Consider the following 21698-nt stretch of genomic DNA (forward strand, 5'->3'; position numbering starts at 1 on the left):
ATCCCGACACACACACACACACATAAACACACACATAAACACACACTAACACAACCCCCCCCCCCCCCCCCCCAACTAACACTAACCTCCTGTGCCTGCACTCACACTCCAAGACTAACCACTCATAAACAACAAACAGCCCCCCCCCCCCAAACCCACACATTCACACACACACAAAGACACACACACACTCATACATACACACACTGAGCAGATGAAATGACTAAATCTAATGTTCTTTACCCTTCCTTAAATTGAATCCTGTCTGCTCCATGTCGCCTCAAAAGAGCCATCCTGTTGAAAGTAAAACCCTCACCTGACAGGACTTTCTGTATAACATCTTCCCTTATACAGTGCTGTGGAAAAGTTGGTACCCCCCCTTGAGTTTTTGCAGAATTTGCTGGGCTACAAAATGATTATAAAATGAAATTATTTTATGTTTTTTTTTTTGTCTGAGACCTATACAATGTTTTCTATTTCACTAAAGTAATAAGGAAATTCTGTCTATTTTTATGAAGTTATAAAATCCTAATAAATGACAAATATTTCATCAGCATTTCATATCTTATGCTGCTCAGATGTCATGTTAAGGTTGCAGCTATGGGTTTTAAACAGTATTTACCATTCAGTGTAGTAATTTTCCCTTTTTAGACAATAAAAGCTGAGAACAGGTGTCAATGGAATCTCAGTGGATTTCAGGGTGTAGGATGGATTCAATCTGAGAAAACATGAGTATAATGTGGAATGTGAGGTTCACTTATGGATGGCATTGGGGTCTGCAGGTCTTCATGTTTCAAAGAAAAAATAAAATTAATACATCAAAAAGAATACATTTACATACATACACACACACAAAAATGCACATGGATGCACTTTCACTGGAGTTTAACATGTCCAATATCTGAGAAGATAAACTCCAGTGAAAGTGCACCTGTATGTATTTTCGGATATAGTGAGGGGAGCTTGATAATTATTTTTTTTCTTTGAAACATGAAGACCTGCAGAATAACTACAATTTCAAATGGCAGTTAATGTTTAAATCCTATAGCCACAACCTGAATATGAGATATGAGTAGCATAAGATATGAAATGTCTATCGAATATTTGCCAGTGCCACAATTTAGCTCTAAAGAAACGAGGGGTGTATTCACTTTTGCACACCCTGTTTTTCGTTTATTTGAATTTTACAACTTGAGTAACCAAAATATGTCGAATTTTGTTATTACTTTGGTGCATTAGAAAACATTGCATAGGTCTCAGACAAAGGAATGCCAATAATTTCATTTTAAAATCATATCATAGCCCAAGAAATTGTGCAAAAACTCAAGGGGGGGTAGGAACTTTTTCGCAGCACTGTAGGTTATCCCTTGTTATTGTGTTACCTGTTGAAATCATCTAGTCCCATGTAGTTCTTGCACCCCCTGCTCTAACCTCTGACCTTTGTCATTACTAGCATATCGGATGGGGGTGGGGGTGGGTGGGGCGGGGGGGGGGGGGGGAGGGGGTGTGTGATGATCTTTTGACTAAATGATAACAGGACTGACTGATTGCATTGATAACGTTACCACTCTCTCTCTCATCGGTTTTGGGCATGGCACTTCTACTCACGCTTACACAGCCACCGTAGAGGCAGAAGAGGCACGAGGTATGCAAGTCATCTACGATCTCTCTCTCTCTCTCTCTCTCTCTTCTCTCTCTCCCCCTTCTCCCCCCCTCCCCCAAAAACTTCGTATTTTTCAAGTAGTCGAACGATTGTGGATGCTTTTGATGCTTTGCCCTTCTTTTTGTTCAGAAGCAAACACCCGTTGAGTTTAAAGTGTTATCTGTCATTAATGTTTAAAGTAAAAAAAAAATCTCTCTTTCTTTGTCTCCACGCTGTCTTTGTCTTCTCGTAAAGTAAGTTCTCTTTCTCCTGGTCCGACCAATCTTCTCAGTTCCCCTTGTAGATTGTTCTTTCACTTGATACTTCAGTAAACTGTGCGCAGCAGGGTCAGAAATTAACAGGGGCCTCGGGGCAAAAAATGCCCAAGAAAGTTCATATAACGCCCAGGAAAATAAAATGATGGGGCAAAAAAATGTCCCCTATATTTTGGAGTAGCCTTTTTTTTGCATTTCACCCTGATCGCATTTTTTTGTGAAATAGTCAAACATGAATGCGACTACTGTTTCCCCGTTCACTCCAGTGTGTTCTGGGTGAGAAAGTAGAATACAAATAATTTGCTAATATGCAATGCACATTAGGCTTGGTCGATATCATAATATCGCGATACTGTCCTGCCAAAATATCGCGATATATGATATTATTGCCGGCGGTCGTTTTTTGTTAAGTTTTTTTTCTTTTCTTTTTTCTTCCAAATTACATAATGTTTCTAGGCTATAAGAATAATTATAGGTTATAATAATAAGTATAGTCTAGAAATTTGATCTTACTATTCAAGCATTGGAGGAAACAATGGCCATTTGGTAGAATTTGCTCATTCCTGCTATTTCCAGAATAACAGGCTGATTGTGGAAAAGGGAACCCACTTGAATTAAAAAGACACATTTTTCACTTCAAGTATGATTATTTTTGTTTTTTTAACACAGGAAATATCGCGATATTCACAATATATCGCGATATCCGATAATATAGAATATCGATACTATCGAATATCGGCCCAAGCCTAACGCACATGTATGCATAGCTCAGTGAAATTGCCTTCACAAAAGACACAAAATGCCCCCAAAAAAATCTGGAAAAAGTTCCCTCTGGAAAAACCAAGTTAATTTCTCACCCTGGTGCTTGTAGCTGCATCCCACCCTGTTAGTTAGCTCTTGAGTTGCTTTCCCCCCCCTGCCGTCTGCCCGCGGCCCTCGTTCTCACCCCCTTGTCTCGTCTCTCCGCAGCCATCCAAGGCTTCAACCCGCAGCACAAGATCCAGAGCTTCGAGGAGGCCCGGGGCCTGGACCGCATCAACGAGAGGATGCCCCCCCGCCGGGACAGCAAGCAGCAGGAGGCGGCGCCGCCCTCCCTCAACAACCTGCCGGCCAGCACCGGCCCGCCGGACAAGAACGGCACCAACGCGCAGGCCTAGATCTAGATCCCCCCCCCCTCCTCCCCTCCCCTCTCCAGCCCTCCTCTCCCCCTTCATCTCTCCCCTCCTCCTCCTCTCTCCCAGCTCCTGCTAGCACTCTCTGCTGCCCCCTCCCCTCTCCCCTGTGTACCACCTTTGCCCTTCCTTTTGATCCCTTCCTTCTCCTCGCTACCTTCCTTCCTTCCTTCCTTCCTTCCTTCCTTCCTTCCCTCCGTCCTCTCCCATCTCCTCCCCTCCTTTCTCCCGGGCCAGAGAGGGAGGGGGGGAGGGGGCGGGCTGGGCCGAGAGGGGGGGGGGGGGTCGTTCAGTGTGACTCTCAGTCCGACCGACTCCTCACCGCGCTTATTTATTTCATCATCTATAAAGATCTAATATCATAGTTTAAGACTGAACCTGAACAAAAACGACGCAGGATAAAATCTCAATTGTACATTCTACATGGACTTGCTCAAGGCAATCACTGCCCCAATTGAATCAAAAGGCAAATCCATTTTATATTAATTATGAGTTGGTATTCGGGGCGACGTTAAGAAACCTTTTTATCAGCTCTTTTGAGTTCTAGTTTTGTGTGCTTGGCAAAAAAAGGAAGAACTGATGCTGTATACTCATCTAACGTACCTACCGCTGTGTTTGTGCCCACACAAAAAAAAAAAAAAAAAAAGAGCAAGCGAAAAAAAGCACTTGAATAGAAAACGAGAGAAATCAATCGGGAAACCTCGCATAAAAATCCATCCTTTCTTATGCCAATGATAGTGTAACTGAGCTCCGACGAGCAAGTATTGACATTTATATTATATATGTATATTTTAATTGTTCCCTCTTTTCAATGTGATGTTGAATTTTTTTGTTTTTTGTTCTTTTTTTGTTTTTTTTATTTTTACAATACATAGATTTAGGCGTAATCTCCCCAAGAGCGGGAAAAGGGGGGCGGGGGGGGGGGGATGCAGAAGAGGAGAGAGAGAGAGGGAGAAAGAGGGTCGGGAGATGCTGATGGAGTGAAGTGGGATGGGGGAGGAGAGAGGGAGAGAGGTAGAGAGAGCGATGTTAAGAGAGAGGAGGGGATGAGGATGGAGAGAAGCTTTAATAGAAATGAGAGAGATAGGGAAGAGAAAGGCGGTTGCTTCAGCTCGGGAGGTGAGGTGCGTTTGTTTCGGGTGTGTTGTATGACGATACCAACGGTTGGGAACCGGGTGGGTTTGAGGTTTTCTCTTTTTTTTTTTTTTTTTTTTTTTTTTTTTTTTGGGTGTTCTTTGGGTGGGAGGGCGGAGAGCGAGGCCTCATTTTCTGACTTCTGTTTTTTTTTTTTTTCGGTCTCAGAACATATCTCACAGAATGTACAGAAAAACAGGTTTAATCGAGATTTTTTTTTTTTTCTTTATAGCTAAATTCGAGGAAAAAAAAAAAGAGAACTTTTTTGTCAAGTACTTGTATTGCGAGGCCTCTCATTTATGTAGATGTTTCACTCCATTCAATAAAAAACAGAAAAGTTCACGGTGCTTCTGTCTGGTTGAATGCGGCTCCTCTCTCTCTCCTCTCTCTCTCTCGCTTCAGACGCTCAAGGACGGTGCGGAGCGTCTGCCAATCACAGGCCGGCGTGGGAGGCGCTCGCTTTGTGCGGGCTTCATCCGGTGGGAGAGTGTGTGTGTGTGACACTGGAAACTGCCAAGCTCCACTCTTTTGTGTGTAGCCTATATGTCTCTTAGCAACACAAGCCCTTCAGATTATTACCTACAGTCCATGGCTGAAGTATTTCCTCGGCTTAGGCTTGCTTTCCCTCAAATCAGCTACAAAGGTATGAATAATGAATAGAATAATCTCGAAAAAAAAGGGAGTATTTGAGGATAATACAAGCAAGAGATAGGAATAAATGAATGGAAAATATGAAAATATACCAAAGTATGAAATATATGCTGCCAGTCAAAGGTTTGGACACACCTGATTGAATATTCTATGTTTTTCATTCTCTTAAAGCCATTTTGATCTAAAGGCTTCTGCTTAAACGCTTGAAATGTGTTTCTTAGATAAATATAAATAGTGAAGTTGATCCTATGTATGAATTTCTTTCCAAAGCCTTTGTCTTTCCATCGAGGCAAAGAATCTAAAATATAAGAGTTTTTATTTGTTTATCACGTTTTTGGTCACTGCATAATTCTATTAGTGTTATTTCATAGTTTTGATGTCTACTGTTACTCTAAAATGTGGAAAATAGTACAAAAAATAAAGAAAAATGTCATGTTTTTCAAACTTTTGACAGGCAGTGTAAATGAAAAAATCTTAAAATATATATGCAATATATTGTAGTATAGAAGAATATGAAACAAGTGTGAATTTACAGCATATATACAGGATGTGCAAAAAAAACAAAAAAAACATGCAGTGTAGAAAATCTGGTTTCTCATTGGTTCAGAGTAGTGTGGTGAGTTTAGTGATGATTACATATCACTCTATCATCACTATATTGTAATGTTAATGTACTTCGCTGTGGAAAAAAATCACACAAGACATTCGACAAGCAATATTCTTTTTTTTTTTACTGATTTATTGGACTCCCTTTACATTGTACAACAGAAACAAAGGACTGGATGGTGTGAAGGTCTTAACCAGAAAGCAAGCAAGGTAGAAAGCATGATGGACGGACACTTGAATAGTGAGGATGGAGTGTGAAGGTCTTGCATCATCGCCAGTATCTTGGATTGAAGTGATATTTAATATGGCGGGGGTGGAGGGGGGGGGGGCTACTCTACCTCAAGAGCCAAGAAAGATGCCACCATGTGGATTATTATTACAATATGATTTCTTCTGATCTATATTGAAATGTGCAAGAAGGCGGATTAAAGCCAGGAACAAGGAGGTCAGTGAGAAAAAAACAAAAAAAACAATCTGTACAGCAGAAACATTTTAGAAGAAGCGAACGATAACAATTCACAGTAGCGAAGAATTACAATCGTCAAATAAATATCTCATTCAGATCCTCCTTAATGCGCCATCATCATTCATAAATAGTTGGGGGGGGGTATTATTACATTCTGTCCATACAAGTCAGTAACATGTTAATACGTGACAGCGGTGCATGAGATTAATGAGCTGTCATCGGAGTTAAGAACAGTAATACATCGTCTGGAGGTCCGAATCACTGAAATACCAACAGAAAAATTAAAAAAAAAAAAAAAATCTGAGTTTGATGATGTATGTAGTGACGTAAAATACATAGAGAATGAGCAGAGATGTTCCAGGTGGTTTGCAAGCAGTGGTGGTTACATGTGCAGCACAGATAATATGGATGAGTGTGTGTGTGTGTGTGTGTGTTCAGTGCATCAGTTAAGGTTAGTAGAGTCGAGGGGTAAAGGGTTAGTCAGCCTTTACTACATGTCTTTTCCACATAGAGAGATATGATAAAGTTAGTCTGATGGATATGTCGGTCTGGTCTGGACTAGTATAGAGTGTTAAACGGCAGATACTATACTCTGGATCCTTGTTCTGACTGTGGACTGGTGTCTCCTCCTCCTCCTCCTCCTCCTCCGGGGGGGGGGACAGAGCGATGGAGGAGGAGGAGGAGGAGGCGCTGAGGTGTTAGAAAAGTGAAACCCTCTTCTTCAGCTCGTTCCGTTTCCACAGCGAGAGGCGGTCGAACTCCCCGATGGGCATCCCGAACAGCTCCTGGAAGGCCTCGGGAGCCAGGTGCCTCTGGGAGGAGAGGAGAGGAGAGAAGATGAGCATAAGTTTCAAATTTAAAACCCCCCAAAACCAGGACTGCAGTGATTCTCAATCTTTTTCACATCAAGGACCCCTAATTTAGTCCACATTAGGACCCCCCATTTGATGAGATTTTGTCTCTCGGACCCAAATCTGAGCATATTTTTATTGTCAGATATGATTTTGCCCAGAATTCCATGATATTCTGTATCATAGGTAGAGAGATAACAGAGAAACTACGATCAAAACAGTCATTCTTCTACAGTCTCTAACATCAATTTGCTGGGGACCCCCCTCAAGGACCCCTCCCCGTTGTCCCCGGACCCCCACGTTGAGAACCACTGCTCTAAAATACTGCACCATGACTGAATGAAAAACCACTAATCCAACACACACACACACACACACACTTTCACATGGCAAACTCTGCTTCCCCGATACACACCTCCAGGCGGGTCCGGTCCACTCCGGGCGGCAGCTTGCAGCGCCCCCTGTGGGTCACAATGAGCGCTTCATAGGGGTAGATCTGCAGAGACAGGCGGCATGATGCTGGGTCATTTCATAAGCTTTTCTTTTCATTTTTCATTCTTTCAGGTTATTGTTGTGGATTCTGCAAAACGTCATTTAGCTGTATGATCCAGCTTAACTGAGGTCAAATAAAGCAAAATACTGTGTAATAATAAAAAAAAAAAATGGTTAAGTATTTTGGTATTTGTTTTCTTCATATGACCACCATTTCTTATTTGTATATGTTTTCCTTTCATTTCATACTGCTTTGGGTATATTTTCATATTGTACATATTTTCATTATGTACATTTTTTTTTACACCCTTCTGCATGCCTGTATTTTATATTTTTCCTCATACTTTCATTTTCATACATTCCTATTGATTCCTATTTAGTGTTTAAATGATCAGTTCTTTAATACCTTCCAGTTGCTATATTCTTATTTTCTTCTTCTATTATTATATTGTTTGCTGTATCCTAGTGCTATTTGCTGCTGTGACTACCCATCATTACATCATTCCACCTTATCTATCAACAGAGGTGGAAAGTAACTAAGTACATTTACTCAAGTACTGTACTTAAGTACAGTTTTGAGGTACTTGTACTTTACTTGAGTATTACCATTTTATGCTACTTTATACTTCTACTCCACTACATTTCAGAGGGAAATATTGTACTTTTTACTCCACTACCTTTATTTGATAACTTAAGTTACTAGTTACTTTGCAGATTCAGATTATTAATACTAAATATAATCAACTAATAAATCGTGATGTATTATTATAGATTACTGTAAGCTACCCAGCAGTATATTAAGTAGTGGAAATCAGCCCCACCTTTTCCAGCTACAACATTAAAGTGATGCTTACACATTCATGCATCAATAATTATAATTCAATAATATAATAGATACTGTATTATTCTGAAATGGGCCATTCTGCATAATGAGTACTTTTACTTTTGTTACTTTAAGTACATTTTGATGCTAATACTTTTGTACTTTTACTTAAGTAACATTTTGAATGCAGGACTTTTACTTGTAACAGAGTATTTTTATACTGTGGTATTTCTACTTTTACTTAAGTAAAAGATCTGAGTACTTCTTCCACCACTGTCTATCAATGAGTGAGGGTGAGAGAGAGTTAATGGCTTGGCAGCTGCATTGTTAGTTGTAACAGAGATGAGTCAGTGTGGTTAAGCTTGTTAAATGCTCGCTTGCTGCATTCTGATGAGCGGCACTGATGGAGAGACAGCTGAGCAGCGCTCACCTTCTGCTCCAGGATGCTAGGCAGTGAGTTCCCTCTGTCCATCCGCTCTCTCCGTGCCTCTCCATTCTACACACACACACACACACACATACCAGCAAACCACAGACATACTGTATGTAAAGATATTCCTGCACAGCCTGGAGCACATGCCCATACAAAACACACTAATGCCGAGAACAGAAGTGAGCAGCATCAGAAATTGTACATGAGCATAGTGCCAATGTTGTAAAGGTGCAACATTAACACATACAGTGCAGTGAGTACACACACACACACACACACACACACACTGTTCAAGCACACATTTTCAGGGGACACACAGGAACTTTCAGATGGAACAGAGGTTTGAAGCAGAGTTGTGCACAAACTTATGGAAGCCTATTAAATTATTATATAAAAAAAAAAAAACGACACAATTGTGAGTTTTTTCTCAGAATTCTGACTTTATTTCTCAGAATTCTGACTATATATCTGAGAATTATAACTTTTTTCATGATTTTGAGTTTATATATCAAAATTCTGATGTTTTTTTCTCTCAAAATAAAGTCTGAATTCTGAGGTAAAAAGTCAGAATTGTGAGATACAAAGTCAGAATTCTGAGAAAAAAAACTCACAATGAGTTGTTTTTTTAATTTCACTGAGTGGCTGGAATGGGCTTCCATACAAAGTGAAACAAAGCAGGAAAGGTAACTGCAGACATGCGGCTGTTAAAGTAAAGACGGCAGGTGAGCTGCTGATGCCACTGGCCATGCACATGCCACAGACAGAGTGTGAGCAGACACCATGCTTACCTGAGCACCTGCGGAAACACGACGATAAGAGAATGAGGTCCGGCACATTGGTAGAAAAATGATCATCCTGTCATTTACACAGTGCTGCAGTACTGGAGTCCGGCATTTTGAAAGACTTGGACTCCAAAGACTTAGATATCCAAAGGCACTGAACCACCTAATGTAAGGATTATCTTGAGCACATTAACTTGGAACAGAGATAAAAATGTCAAAGCTGTCCGGTTAAACCAGCTAGGCAGCACCTATGGGCGATTGTTGCAAGGTAAGGTGTCATATCCCTCCAATAGGGGTCCAGACACTTGTAGACCACATACCAAGGTGCACTGAAGCTACAGCCAAACGCCCCTTAAGACACTTTATGTTGGTGTTCCCTTTATTTTGGCAGTATAACTGTAACTTGGATGACTTTATAGGAAAACCTACCTGTCTGCCCCTTTTCTCCATCTGTTGAAAACTCAGCAGACTGCATCTGCAAACACAAAAAAACATTTTAGGAACTGGTTTAGGAAGGTTGTAAAATGTAATCCGGTTTTAGATGTTTCAGATTGTTGACTATCTGCTATTTTAAGGCACTTCTCAATTCCGTTGCCTTCCAAATTAATTGTACAGTGCATATAATCTGTTAAAAGCCAACTGTGTTTGGGAAGCACATGCACACACACACACACACACACACACACACACACACACACTTACCCTGGTCAAGCCTGAGCGTGAAGGGGACTTGGACACGCTTGCGGACAAACCTGCCAGCAACAAAGCCCAATGAGAACAAGGCAGTGGTGATAGAGGTGGGGACTCGAGTCACATGACTTGGACTCAAGTCACAGTTTGAATCGCTTGAGACTTGACTTGATGCATGAAGAGAAGACTTGAGACTGGACTTGGGTTCTGGTGACTTGGGACTTGACTCTGACTTGTACTTTGATGACTTGAAAAGGTTTCTAAAGTCTTGACTTGAGATCTTGTGTTTGTATAAATGACTTAGATTGAAAGTGATGAGATTTGTTCCAGCAGACGACTGAATTTAAATTCTGTTTTCTGAATTTGTATGGAATGATTGAATTTATTGAAGTTGAAACTGATTCTAGAAATCAAACTCATGATGCTCTTACCAAGTTTTTATCCTATTAAAACCATATTGCATTGAAAAGTCCTAGATATTTAGTTTTCTTTAAGATATTAAATTGATACTGGACTCTTGATTTGTTCTGACTTGACTTGCTGTTCTACATTTAGACTTGAGACTTGTGCCTCAAGACTTGAGACTGACTTGGGACTGGAGCGAAGTGGACTGGTCACACCTCTGGGTAATACAAAAAAAAAAAAAACATAATAAACATACTCGTGTGCATGTGCGTTCTGTCAGGCAGTGACTGTGTCTTCCTGCGGAAATGAATGGCCTTGTCCTTCTCCTCCTTCTCCTCCTTCAGGATGAGGCGGCCCAGGTTAGACTTGATCTGCACACAAACACACACACACACACACACACACACACACATAAGTCATCAATTATCAGCTCTTGTTATTATCACTTCTGTCTGGATGCGAGTCAACGAACCTTTTCAAGCTCCTGCTCCTGCAACGTCTTGGCGTCCTCCGTCAGGTCCTCAAACTCATCCTCCTCTTGAAGCTTCTTCTTCCTCCACTCGATTTCTGTGGAAGCAGCAGAGAGAGAAAGACACACTAAAGTCAAGGCTAACGATGACCATATACTTACTTACTGTGTGTGTGTGTGTGTGTGTGTGTGTGTGTGTGAGTGTGTGTGTTACCCATAGCAGCCAGTGAGGGAGGGCAGGGCCAGTACTCTGTCTCTATCTTGGATGGGAGGCTGGGATCGGGTCGCTGAGCCGCTGGGAACTTGGACGACTGGATGATACTCCCTTCCACATGCTTGCTCATCTCTGGAGAGAGAGGGAGAGAGAGAGAGGGAGAGAGAGAGAGAGAGAGAGAGAGAGAGAGAGAGCAAAAGCCTGTTTCAGTGGGAAAACAGTGGAATTGACAGGAATTGGTGATAAAAATGAGACCGTAGCGTGCTTACCATGTTTGTAGATGGGAGGTTTCCTGTATATGTTGTTGCCATTAACTGAAAAAAAATATATATATTTTTCTTAAAGTGCAGGATAAGTTGTGGTAGATGCTGAGCAAAGTGAACTCACTACCAAATACCAGTTCTGTGGCTGAAACTATGGTGGAGACTACATCCAACTCTAATTGTCTCTTTGCATGTGAACTGAAGTTTTCACATGTGAAACAAATATTGGCATATCTAATTTCAGGTGAAAATGTGAAAAAAACAACAACACTTCATCTAGAAACAGATTTTTTTTTTTTTTTTTGGTAAAAACCAACATGTTTCCAGAATGCACATGTGCTTTGAATTCACATGTCGGGTTTCACATGTGACTTTTTTTGTATATGTTTTTTTGTATATATTTGTCTTATACTGTACCTGCCTATTATACCTGCCTATCTATCATCTATGTGTGTGTGTGTGTGTGTGTGTGTGTGTGTGTGCACCTGGTCTGTGGAAGTGCTGTAGGCTGGTGCTGATCTTGCGCTCGGGCTGAAGCTGCAGCGTCGATCCTCCAGGAGAGCCGCTCTCACTTTCTGCCCTGCGAGCCTTCATCTAACGATAGAAACATAAATACATACAGTGACGTATTAATAAGTCGGATTAAGAATGACTTACATGCATGTATTGCTTTAGCAGAAATTAAAAAAAAAACCCTGATCACATGAGTGTTTTAGGGACATTTTCAATTTGCTCAAAAGAATAAGCAAGGATGTTTTAACAATATTTATTCTGCGATGAACAAAACATCTTTGGCACTCTGGACTTCATCAGAGTCTGTGGATAAGATCAATAGGATGCTTCAAGTATTAATCCATAACATTTTCACATAAATCATACTTCACAATACACAGTAGTGATTCCACCTATATCCGAGAGAAGAGAACTCAAACTGCATCAACAGGTAAATCCAAGGAGAAAGATACGGGACGCACTGGTTTGATTGACAGGTGATCTCTGGGTCACGGGTGAAACAACTCAATGAAATCATATTCATATATTCGTACATATTAATTTGGCAACAGTAGATAGACTCTCACCTCGGGAGACATGGGAGGAGACGTGGAGGGAGGAGACAGAGATCGCTGTGGATCAGAAAAAACACACTTGATGTCACCATGCCGATTTATGTTGCTGTGTGTGTGTGTGTGTGTGTGTGTGTGCGTGTGTGTGTGTACCTCTCGGCGCGGCGGGTCGAGGGAGGAGAAGCTGAGGTGCGGCTGGTAGGTCATCAGGTCGGGTCTCTCCACCTGCAGGATGGCTTTGTCCCTGGGCAGAGCCGCCAGGTCTCTGTAGCCCACCACCTGGTCGTTGACACGGGCCTGGAGACACCGGACGACAGGTCAGGTGAGTGTGTGTGTGTGTGTGTGTGTGTGTGCAGGTAGATGAAAAAAGAAATGTGTGTATGTTGGATACCGGGGTGTGTGTATTTACAGTGATGCCGGTGGCGGGGGACCCGGGGGTGCTGGGCCCCCGGGAGGAAGGCAGCTTAACCGGGGTGACCCCTCCCTCCACCTGTGCAGTGAGCAGAAAAGAGAAACGGGGATGGGGTGTGGTATCGGTTCATGCAAATGTTTATGGAATCATCTGTATCAGTGATTCTCAACTTTTTTTCTTATCAAGGACCCCTAATTTTCCACATTAGAGCCACAGATCCCCATTTGATTGGTGATGAGATTTTGTCCCAAATCTGAGAATATTTTTATTGTCAGATGTGATTTTGTCGAGTCCCAAGTCAGTCTCAAGTCTTGAGGCTCAAGTCTCAAGTCAAGTCCTAAGTCTAAATGTAGATCACCAAGTCAAGTCCATGTCATTAATGTCAAGTCTCAAGTCTAAATCTAGAACAGCAAGTCAAGTCAGAACAAATCAAGAGTCCAGAATCAATTTAGTATCTTAAATAAAACTAAATATCTAGGACTTTTCAATGCAATATGGTTTTAATAGGATAAAAACTTGGTAAGAGCATCATGAGTTTGATTTCTAGAATCAGTTTCAACTTCAATAAATTCAGTCATTCCATACAAATTCAGAAAACAGAATTTAAATTCAGTCGTCTGCTGGAACAAATCTCATCACTTTTAATCTGAGTCATTTACACAAACACAAGATCTCAAGTCAAGACTTTAGAAACCTTATCAAGTCATCAGAGTACAAGTCAGAGTCAAGTCCCAAGTCACCAGAACCCAAAGTCAAGTCTCAAGTCTTCTCTTCATGCATCAAGTCAAGTCTCAAGCAATTCAAACTGGGACTTGAGTGTCTGAATAACGCTTAAGTTTAACAATTCATTCAATTTGCCGGGGACCCCCGTGGAACCCCCTCAAGGACCCCCTGGTGGTCCCCGGACCCCACGTTGAGAACCACTGATCTATATTGTTAGCGGGAGTGTTCGTTGCAGACGATTTACCTTCTGCATGACTGGAGAGAAACCTTCTTCTTGTTTTAACCAGATGGTTCTGGGAGAGAAACAGAGAGAGAGAGAGGGTTAAAAAAGAAACACATTTACTATTATATTTCATTACAGACTGACATTTTACAAAACAGTCTAGGAACATGATTCAGTTATTTTGTTGTTGTTGCTACTAAGAAAAAAGCAAACTAATAAAATCAAGTTTGATGGAAATAAAGTGATATAAAGGATGGATATAAAGTGTGTAATCTATATCTTTTGCATATTCTTTATATCAACTGATGGAGAGCATTAGTGCTTGACTGGATATTTCCTGGCAACATCTCCATAAGCCTCAACATCGCCATACACACACACACACACACACACACACACACACACACACACACACACACACACACACACAAGTTAGTTAGAAGGTACTCCAGGAAAGGAACATGTTGCATATTACCTCCATCAAAGTCATAATTTATGTTACAATTGCATTTTTGCAGAGGCTAATGCATTGTATTGCTTGCTAGATGTTGAGCTGCTTTCAGATTACACACACACACACACACACACACACACACACACACACACACACACACGTCAGATCCCTCGGGCTATAGCCTGAATGATGGGGACAAACAGAGAGGGCCTAAAAGCACCCAGTGAATCCGATTGGAGGCTTGTTGCTATTAGAGCTTTCTTCTTCTATCCGTCTTAGCGATGGATAGAAGAAAAGAGGGGAAGAGAGGGAGGGGGGGTGGGGTGGGGTGGGGGGGCTCTCACTCTGCGGGTCACCAAACAACTTTGAGGAAAGGAACCTAAACAACGCGAGAGACTCCGCTCCAGAGGATATCCTCCGCTGAATGATCCCAACTTCCCTCCTCTCTCTCTCTCTCTCCCCCCCTCCCCCTCTTTCATCTGCATCACCCTTCCTCTTCCTCTCGCCCTCCCTCCCTCCCTCCTCCTCCTCCTCCTCCTCACTGTTTATCAGCTCGCCCAGCCGGGGCCGACGCCCCAGCCGGGCCCTCAACAGTCGCTGCTGTGGTGACACTCCTCCCTCCGGAGAGCAGAGAGCGCACCGCGGGGAGCCGCTACCTTCCCTCCTCACTTCTAACCCCGGGACCTATTGTTTGTTTGAGCATCCCTAACTAAAACCACACACACACACACACACACACACTATCAGACAGCACAAAAACTGAGATCAGCACAAGTCGCCTATATGCAGGGAAACTGGATCTTGCAAGTCTCCGGCAAGTCTAAGGCATCATATATCTGTCAAACCCTGGAAAAGCAACAAATTCTATACAGCGGGACTGCAATCGACACTCCCAGTAACAGTACAGTGCCTCTGCCCCCCTGTCCCGGGACGCTGTATCAGTGGATGGATCACTGGCTTGACAGTGATCCGTCCATTCGGGGGGCTGAACAGGCCTGAGTGCAGCTGTGTGTGTGTGTGTGTGTGTGTGTGTCCAGCAGTCAGTGGGGGGAGGAGAAAGTCTTATCACTAAGAGCTTTTAACTGCCAGGGAGCCATCAATGGAGTTGAAGCCTCTGTGTGGGCCCATTAGTGCTGTCTCTCTCACACACACACACACACACACACACACACATACCTATTTTGCCCATACTTTGTAATTGATTATGTACATACCACCATTACTTGGAGGAATTTTCGCATAAACCACATGAGCATGTTAGTCTGATTTCTTGTCTAAAGACTTGTTGATATTAATGAATCACTTTAGTTTTCCCTGGTTTTAGTTTTAGATCTAGATCCTGCTGTGACTCATGCTATAGTTATTTTTTCTCTTATGTTTACAGATATTTACAGTTCAACATTCATTGTCACAATCTAAACAGCAGGAGAGAGGTTGGAAATTGTAGGCCACCTGCTATATATCTGAACTAATTCAATTTGGCAAAGGAAATCATCAATTGATGTCTCTTGTCAATGAGATTAAAAGGAATACATGTAGGCTACACATTGTGAAATGATAATTCTTGGCACCGCACGTGGCGCTATATTCTAAGGATGGGATATATTCTAGGTTACGGGAATGGGCCTTTAACTTGCTGGGTGAAGAAGCGCATTATTTCTGTTTATAGATCTACATCAATATTAAAAATGAAACAGTAATGAGCATATAGCCTGAGCACAGCGATATAGGCGAGGATCTCTAGGTAGATTCTGGAAAGCATATCATAAATATAAGGGATATGAAATACAGTTAGGCTACATTTTAGGTGTTTAGAAAACTGCCGATATTATTATTTTATTTCTAACATCATCGCCCGCAGCGTTAAAGCAGCATCGCGGGCGTAGATGCGGGATCATGTGGCCTATCTGTGTCTTAATTGCGCGGATGAAGGGTAAAGAGACAAGTGCGTCTGCGGAAAAACAATTTCATAACGGGTTAGAAATAACAGGACTAGGATCTGCTCGCAATTTGAATGTAGATTAAAAAAAAAAGATCTTCCTACCTCCAGACAACGCAGAATAAATCAAAGTGTTTGGTTCAGCTCCGTTTAAATTGCATCCAGGAGACCGTCGATGACGCTCCTCGCCTGTAGACATGGAGGAGGAGGATGGAGGGAGGAGGAGGAGGAGGAGGAGGAGGTGAAGGGGCGTCTGGTGTTAACAGCCAGTATGATATGGCTGTAGCCTGTGCTGGGGGCTGCTGTGTGTCCCCAATAGCAGCAGCAGGAGGAGGAGGAAATTGTTTTCCTGTTGCTCCAGTGGAACAGTCCATTCTAGTCTGGGGGACGGGGAACAACCAGCACACTGTTATGACATTGCATAATACCTAAAAACATGCTCTAATAGCCTGTCCTGCAGCCAAAGCACTCTGCATGTAGATAGATAGAGAGTCAGGGCGTTATGAAACCAGTTCAGCAGCAGGAGTACCATAAAGGCCTGTCTTCTATATATATATATTGTTATATTGATACAAATGCAAAACAACATTTTAAGAAATCGAAATATGAGGCCAATAGAGGATGAGGAGGAATGGCAGGAGCTGTAATGTATCAGTATGGCCACAGGGGGGCAGCATAAACCACAGGTTGTTTTTTCAAAACTCTCCTGCTGTATACTTCATCTTTGAGTCCACTTCATGCCTTTTCATTGTACTGACGGGTATAACTCATAGATGCCTGTCAATCATGTCTAATACTGCTTATATACAGTGTAAAAGTGTAAAATGATATATTTGTGAACTTCTTTTTGATTCCAGCTATGGCCCTTTAAGATGGATGAGGTCACAAAAGTGTTAAAGTTGAGAGGAAAAAAAAGGCAAGATGGTTACGTCCATTTCCGGGTACGACCAAGGGACGATAGTCTGTTCTCAATGTTTTGGCTTTTTTTTGGTACAGTTTGTTTGGAAAAATATAGAAATATGGTCTTCTGTTGCAGATATTTGAAAAACATCTAACTAAGGTTAATTTTGGGCCAAATTGCATACAAGCCAAAATATAAATCTTTTAGAGGAGGCTAATGTTTAATGAAAAAAGGTGTAGTTTTTTACAGCACACATCTACACAACTATACTCTTTCTTTGCATATAATGGCCTTCTGTAGATCTGTAAAGTGAATATGAGCACATGTACGCGAGGCATTACTTTTCTTTATATTCTCATGTTCCTCTCATTTGTTATGTAGGCTATATATTGCTTTTTTACAATACTTCTTCACATATTTCATACTGTACATATTTTCCATATTTTAGTATGGTCTCATGTTTCACATAGTCTTTTTTTTTTAAATGTTTTTCTCTTGGTTTGAATAACTCCTGCTGCTTGTGCTGCTATTTTGCACACCCTCTTAATAATGTAATGCATAGCCTGCTTTTCATGCATTAATATGTTTTAGCATGTTCTTGTGTTGAAACTGTATCAGCTGCTGCAACGCCCCAATTTACTAGTTTCGGCCCAATTTGGCTCGTCGCTATGGTAACGGCGGTATGTGTGTTCTGGGGCACGTTAAATTGCCCTAAAAACGGAGCAAACAGGAAGTTTAAAAGGAATACCAAGCAGGTTTTTATGAGCAAAACGCTTTGCACCGCAGCAGAACGGTGCAAACTTTGAACGTGCCCCTGCTGTCACAGGTAGCATAGATGGAAAAGAGCGCATGCGTGAGGGTAACGCCCACTTACAAAGCCAGGAAGTTGGACCAGTTCGTCTTTATCTACAGTGTATATCATCTTTGGTTGAGAGCAATGGCGTCGAATAATGGACTGGCCTCTCTGGTAAGCACTGAATTATACTCCACTTTATCTACATGTACTGACTGTACGCGTTCATGTTACACTAAACGGTTCATAACGAATCACAGAAATGAATACACGAGTGTAAAATGTTGTACCCAAGTCTGCTAGCTTGTTAGCTAACTCTGCTATGCTAACTAGGAAAGCACGTGTAGAAACAGACCTGTATATGACAGTCCAGTTTCCACTGATATCGTCCAGTCAGATCTATAACTGTGTCTCACATCATGGCAAACTAACAGAACTGAGTTATTGATAATCTCGTTTGAATTGTCATCCAAGAGGGGGTAGACCCCCATCACTCCCTGGTTATTATTGCCCATGTAGGCTATTGTATCTGATTACCTGTATGTATTTTTACATGCATGCTATCAGCTGACAAATTGCTTTACAGACAGTCCATATCCACACCTAAGTATCATGTATGAATAGTTATCTTTCCTGCCAGTTACTGATGTGAGCTGGTTGTGTTTTGGGTTCACAGGGTGTGGGGGGAGCCGCAGCAGCTGCCCATGCACTGTCTCTTCCAGCTGAAGCATATGGAAATGATGTAAGTTTGAATGCCAATATCTACGATTTTGTTATATAAAGTATATTGCAAGCTGGCTTTTCCACATAGGTCCGGTCTCTATGATAACTAAGCAGTTAACATCCCACAATGCTTAGGGTAAATGTCAATACAGGGTGGAAGCAGGCGGTATCATCCAGCACTTCATTTCAGTGAGTGTATTGACCTTTGACCTCTGCCTCCCTTGCAGCCTCAGCTCGAAGTCATGTGGGCGATGAAGGCCTACAACCACGCAGAAGTCTACTTCAATGTAAGATCCTCACTCAACTGTCCCTTTATTTTTTTTTAAGCTAAGTCCTCATAACGCTGGACCCTGATTGGCCTGATTTTTGAGAATGCACTAACTTTAAATCTACCCACTCAAAATCAAATGTTAACAATATCTTCGTTAAACATTTCTGATCACATATGTATGTAAACAGAGGGGAAATTGAAATTCTACTTTGATTCTGCCTTCAGCTCATCTCCTCAGTCGACCCCAAGTTCCTGAAGCTGACCAAGGTGGACGACAAAATCTACACCTCCTTCAGGGAAAGCTTCAAGGACCTCGACATCAAGATGCTCAATCCAGACCTGCTCAAGTCCGACGAGGCCAAGGAGGTTCGTTTGTTTGGAAAATACAGACGGTGTCACTTGCAATGAAACTGCACTGATGACTTAAAGACAAGGAAGTGTTTTTGGGGGTAACCTGGTAACAAGATGACTGTCCTATCTGTTCCACTGTTTACAATGTGGGACTGGTCAAACAGTCCAGTTAGTTGGAATACGTTGGCTTCATTAATAGAACTCATCAGAATTAAAATTTCTCTGTCAAAACATATTTCTATAGAAATATTTTGACATTAATTTTTTTTTAATGAAAAACAAGGTTAAAACATTCATGCAAAGTATTGGCAAAAATATAGCCTATAGCTCAGTATTGGTATTGAATTCAAAGTCCTGATACTAGTATTGGTACTGGAAATTTTCAAACAATATCCAGCCTAAATATTAATTTCTTTCTGCAAGCCACGAAGAGACAGCACATCAATTAAACATGTGAAGATGTGGCAGCCTGCCCGTTAATATGAGCAGACATCCACTGACACAACCGGTCCATCAAGGGACAATATCATACAGCTGCTTGTTTCCATAATGGAGCTGCTTATAGGTTATGAGGGTTATTCATGAGGATGAGTTTTCAGTGTGGCCATTACAAGAATGACATCCAATAAGTTACAAAGTAAAGTAAAAGGAACAAAACATCAATAATCAATTGGCTATAAAATATTATCAAATAATAATAATAAACCATAAATTGAGCCTTCAATGAAGATTAATTGTGTTTCTTCAGGCTGGTTTTTCCAATTTTAGTGGCACTTATTAAATATCATTGATTTATCTGTCTGTCTGTCCACCCACCCACATGGGGTGAACCCCTAATTCATAACTGCATCTCCATGTCTATGAGATTTGGTGAAATAATGTCAACTAACAAGCATTAAGTAGTAAATGTTTCGTACTGCAGGAAGTTTATTTCTGTGAAATCCATGCCTGGACATGTTTCCCCTTGGTGGATTAATTTTGACTCGTAACATTTACAAAGTCAATTTTTTAATCTGAGCTTAATCTCTCTCCCCCGAAATTTCAAGTGTGTCATATCCATGTTATTTTACAAAACCTGTATCTGTGTGCTAAAAGTGCTAAAATGGCACACAAAAAAAAAACATAACGGGAGACATTTCCCTGTTCGTTAACTAACTTGATCTGTTCCTGTGCAGCAATGGCGTCCGTTCTGTAACCAGTTTGAAGGGGTCATCGACGACTTCAACTACGGGACCCTGCTCCGCCTGGACTGTGAAAAAGACTACACAGAGGAGAACACCATATTCGGTATGTTCTCATTATAGACCGAAAAGCATTATCATTTGAAAAAAGTCAGACTTAAGGCAATTCATCTTTTACCGTTTCTCTTTCAGCCACCAGGATCCAGTTCTTTGCTGTGGAGATCGCCCGCAACAGAGAGGGCTTCAACAGCCCGGTGTACATGGCCAAATGTTCCAAGAGCTAGCCTCCGACTGAACCAGGAACTAACCCGGCCCGCCCCCTGTACCACCACCCGAGGAGCCAAGGACTATCACACAAGTATCCCTCCTTAAGTAAAAACAGTTATCTTCAAATTGTCATATTTTCCATCTTCCGAGGGTGTACCTTGTCTTTTTAATTTAATAAGTAACGCGAGTTATGTGGAAATCTCCCTTTAATATCTTTGTGTCACATTACCTTGAATTGGGAGACAGGCGCGATGCGTAATGGTGAGATTAAAACACGGTCCTTCCCCAAGTGCTACCTGCTCAGCAGCACTGTTTGTATACTTCAATCCCAATTTTACATTTTGTATTTACTGTACATTCTTATTGTGCCAATCATACGAGTGGTTGTTTGTTTTGTAATAACCTTGAAAATGGCATTTGTTTGATGGAAGCCTATGACAGAGGAAGCAAATAAAGTCATACATTCTGCCACTGTTAATGGAGGTATTCGTTATTTACAACTGTTTACACACTAAACCTGGAACTTGAGACGCAGTCACTAAAACCTGAAAGTATTTTTTTAAACCAAGTTTGCAAAAATACAAGCACATTTGTTTTTAACTCAGTTTGCAATTCTAAATGTGTCACACTTTTTTGTTCTCTGCATTAGGCACAACATTCAAAAATAAAATTGTGGTCATTTAGAAGTACTGCCATTCCAAATGCTACATTTTATATAGCAATTGGCAACATCCACTTCTCACAGATATAAACACTAATAGTTGAATTGATAGAAATCAGAAATCTTAGAAATCAGAGGGTTTTTTTTTTTTTAGAGCAATGGAAGCCGATGTTGCAGTGAGAGCTAGAGGAAGAGGAGAATCCTGTGGAGCGGCGTCTCTCACGTTTAGGCGCAAGGTTCCTTTCCTCAAAGTTGTTTAGTGACCTGCAGTGAGAACCCCCCCCCCTCCCCCTCTTCCCCTCTTTTCTTCTATCCATCGCTAAGACGGATAGAAGAAGAAAGCTCTAATAGCAACAAGCCTTGAATT

At 41.5% G+C, this 21698-nt stretch overlaps 3 protein-coding genes across 3 annotated transcripts; 2 read left to right on the forward strand and 1 right to left on the reverse strand.

Moving 5' to 3' along the window:
• The first annotated feature begins 1527 nt into the window (after positions 1 to 1527).
• On the forward strand, positions 1528 to 3996 carry ppp3ccb (protein phosphatase 3, catalytic subunit, gamma isozyme, b). The gene is made up of 2 exons (XM_071515980.1): positions 1528 to 1645; positions 2887 to 3996. Exons 1-2 carry the CDS (start codon positions 1528 to 1530, stop codon positions 3072 to 3074), a joined length of 306 nt encoding a protein of 101 aa, XP_071372081.1. The 3' UTR covers positions 3075 to 3996.
• A 1602-nt stretch (positions 3997 to 5598) lies between these two features.
• dmtn (dematin actin binding protein) lies at positions 5599 to 16378 on the reverse strand. Its single transcript, XM_071515981.1, has 16 exons — positions 16289 to 16378; positions 13812 to 13860; positions 12842 to 12922; positions 12586 to 12729; positions 12448 to 12492; positions 11854 to 11962; positions 11375 to 11419; positions 11106 to 11237; positions 10895 to 10989; positions 10679 to 10793; positions 10030 to 10079; positions 9757 to 9802; positions 9334 to 9341; positions 8543 to 8608; positions 7213 to 7293; positions 5599 to 6758 (listed from the first exon to the last, which is right to left on the reverse strand). The coding sequence occupies exons 2-16, from the start codon at positions 13818 to 13820 to the stop codon at positions 6645 to 6647; spliced, it is 1140 nt and encodes a 379-aa protein (XP_071372082.1). The 5' UTR covers positions 13821 to 13860; positions 16289 to 16378; the 3' UTR covers positions 5599 to 6644.
• A 1596-nt stretch (positions 16379 to 17974) lies between these two features.
• Positions 17975 to 21248, forward strand: pbdc1 (polysaccharide biosynthesis domain containing 1). Its single transcript, XM_071515982.1, has 6 exons — positions 17975 to 18051; positions 18554 to 18619; positions 18828 to 18887; positions 19097 to 19237; positions 20398 to 20509; positions 20596 to 21248. Exons 1-6 carry the CDS (start codon positions 18022 to 18024, stop codon positions 20685 to 20687), a joined length of 501 nt encoding a protein of 166 aa, XP_071372083.1. The 5' UTR covers positions 17975 to 18021; the 3' UTR covers positions 20688 to 21248.
• The last annotated feature ends 450 nt before the right edge of the window (positions 21249 to 21698 follow it).

Source organism: Centroberyx affinis, unplaced genomic scaffold, assembly GCF_046629955.1.
Source record: "Centroberyx affinis isolate AG114_WGS23_722 - 3 ecotype Tasmania unplaced genomic scaffold, CSIRO-AGI_Caff_v1 ptg000389l_1, whole genome shotgun sequence".
Taxonomy (NCBI): Eukaryota; Metazoa; Chordata; class Actinopteri; order Beryciformes; family Berycidae; genus Centroberyx; species Centroberyx affinis.

Coding starts and splice junctions, on each gene's coding strand:
- ppp3ccb (XM_071515980.1), top strand. CDS start 1,528: ATGATAACAGGACTGACTGATTGCATTGATAACGTTACCACTCTCTCT. Junction 1,646..2,886: donor AGAGGCAGAAGAGGCACGAG/GTATGCAAGTCA, acceptor GTCTCTCCGCAG/CCATCCAAGGCTTCAACCCG.
- dmtn (XM_071515981.1), bottom strand. Junction 11,963..12,447: donor CTCCTCCCATGTCTCCCGAG/GTGAGAGTCTAT, acceptor TTCTATCGTTAG/ATGAAGGCTCGCAGGGCAGA. Junction 6,759..7,212: donor TGGACCGGACCCGCCTGGAG/GTGTGTATCGGG, acceptor CTCTCCTCCCAG/AGGCACCTGGCTCCCGAGGC.
- pbdc1 (XM_071515982.1), top strand. CDS start 18,022: ATGGCGTCGAATAATGGACTGGCCTCTCTG. Junction 18,052..18,553: donor ATAATGGACTGGCCTCTCTG/GTAAGCACTGAA, acceptor TTGGGTTCACAG/GGTGTGGGGGGAGCCGCAGC. Junction 19,238..20,397: donor AGTCCGACGAGGCCAAGGAG/GTTCGTTTGTTT, acceptor GTTCCTGTGCAG/CAATGGCGTCCGTTCTGTAA.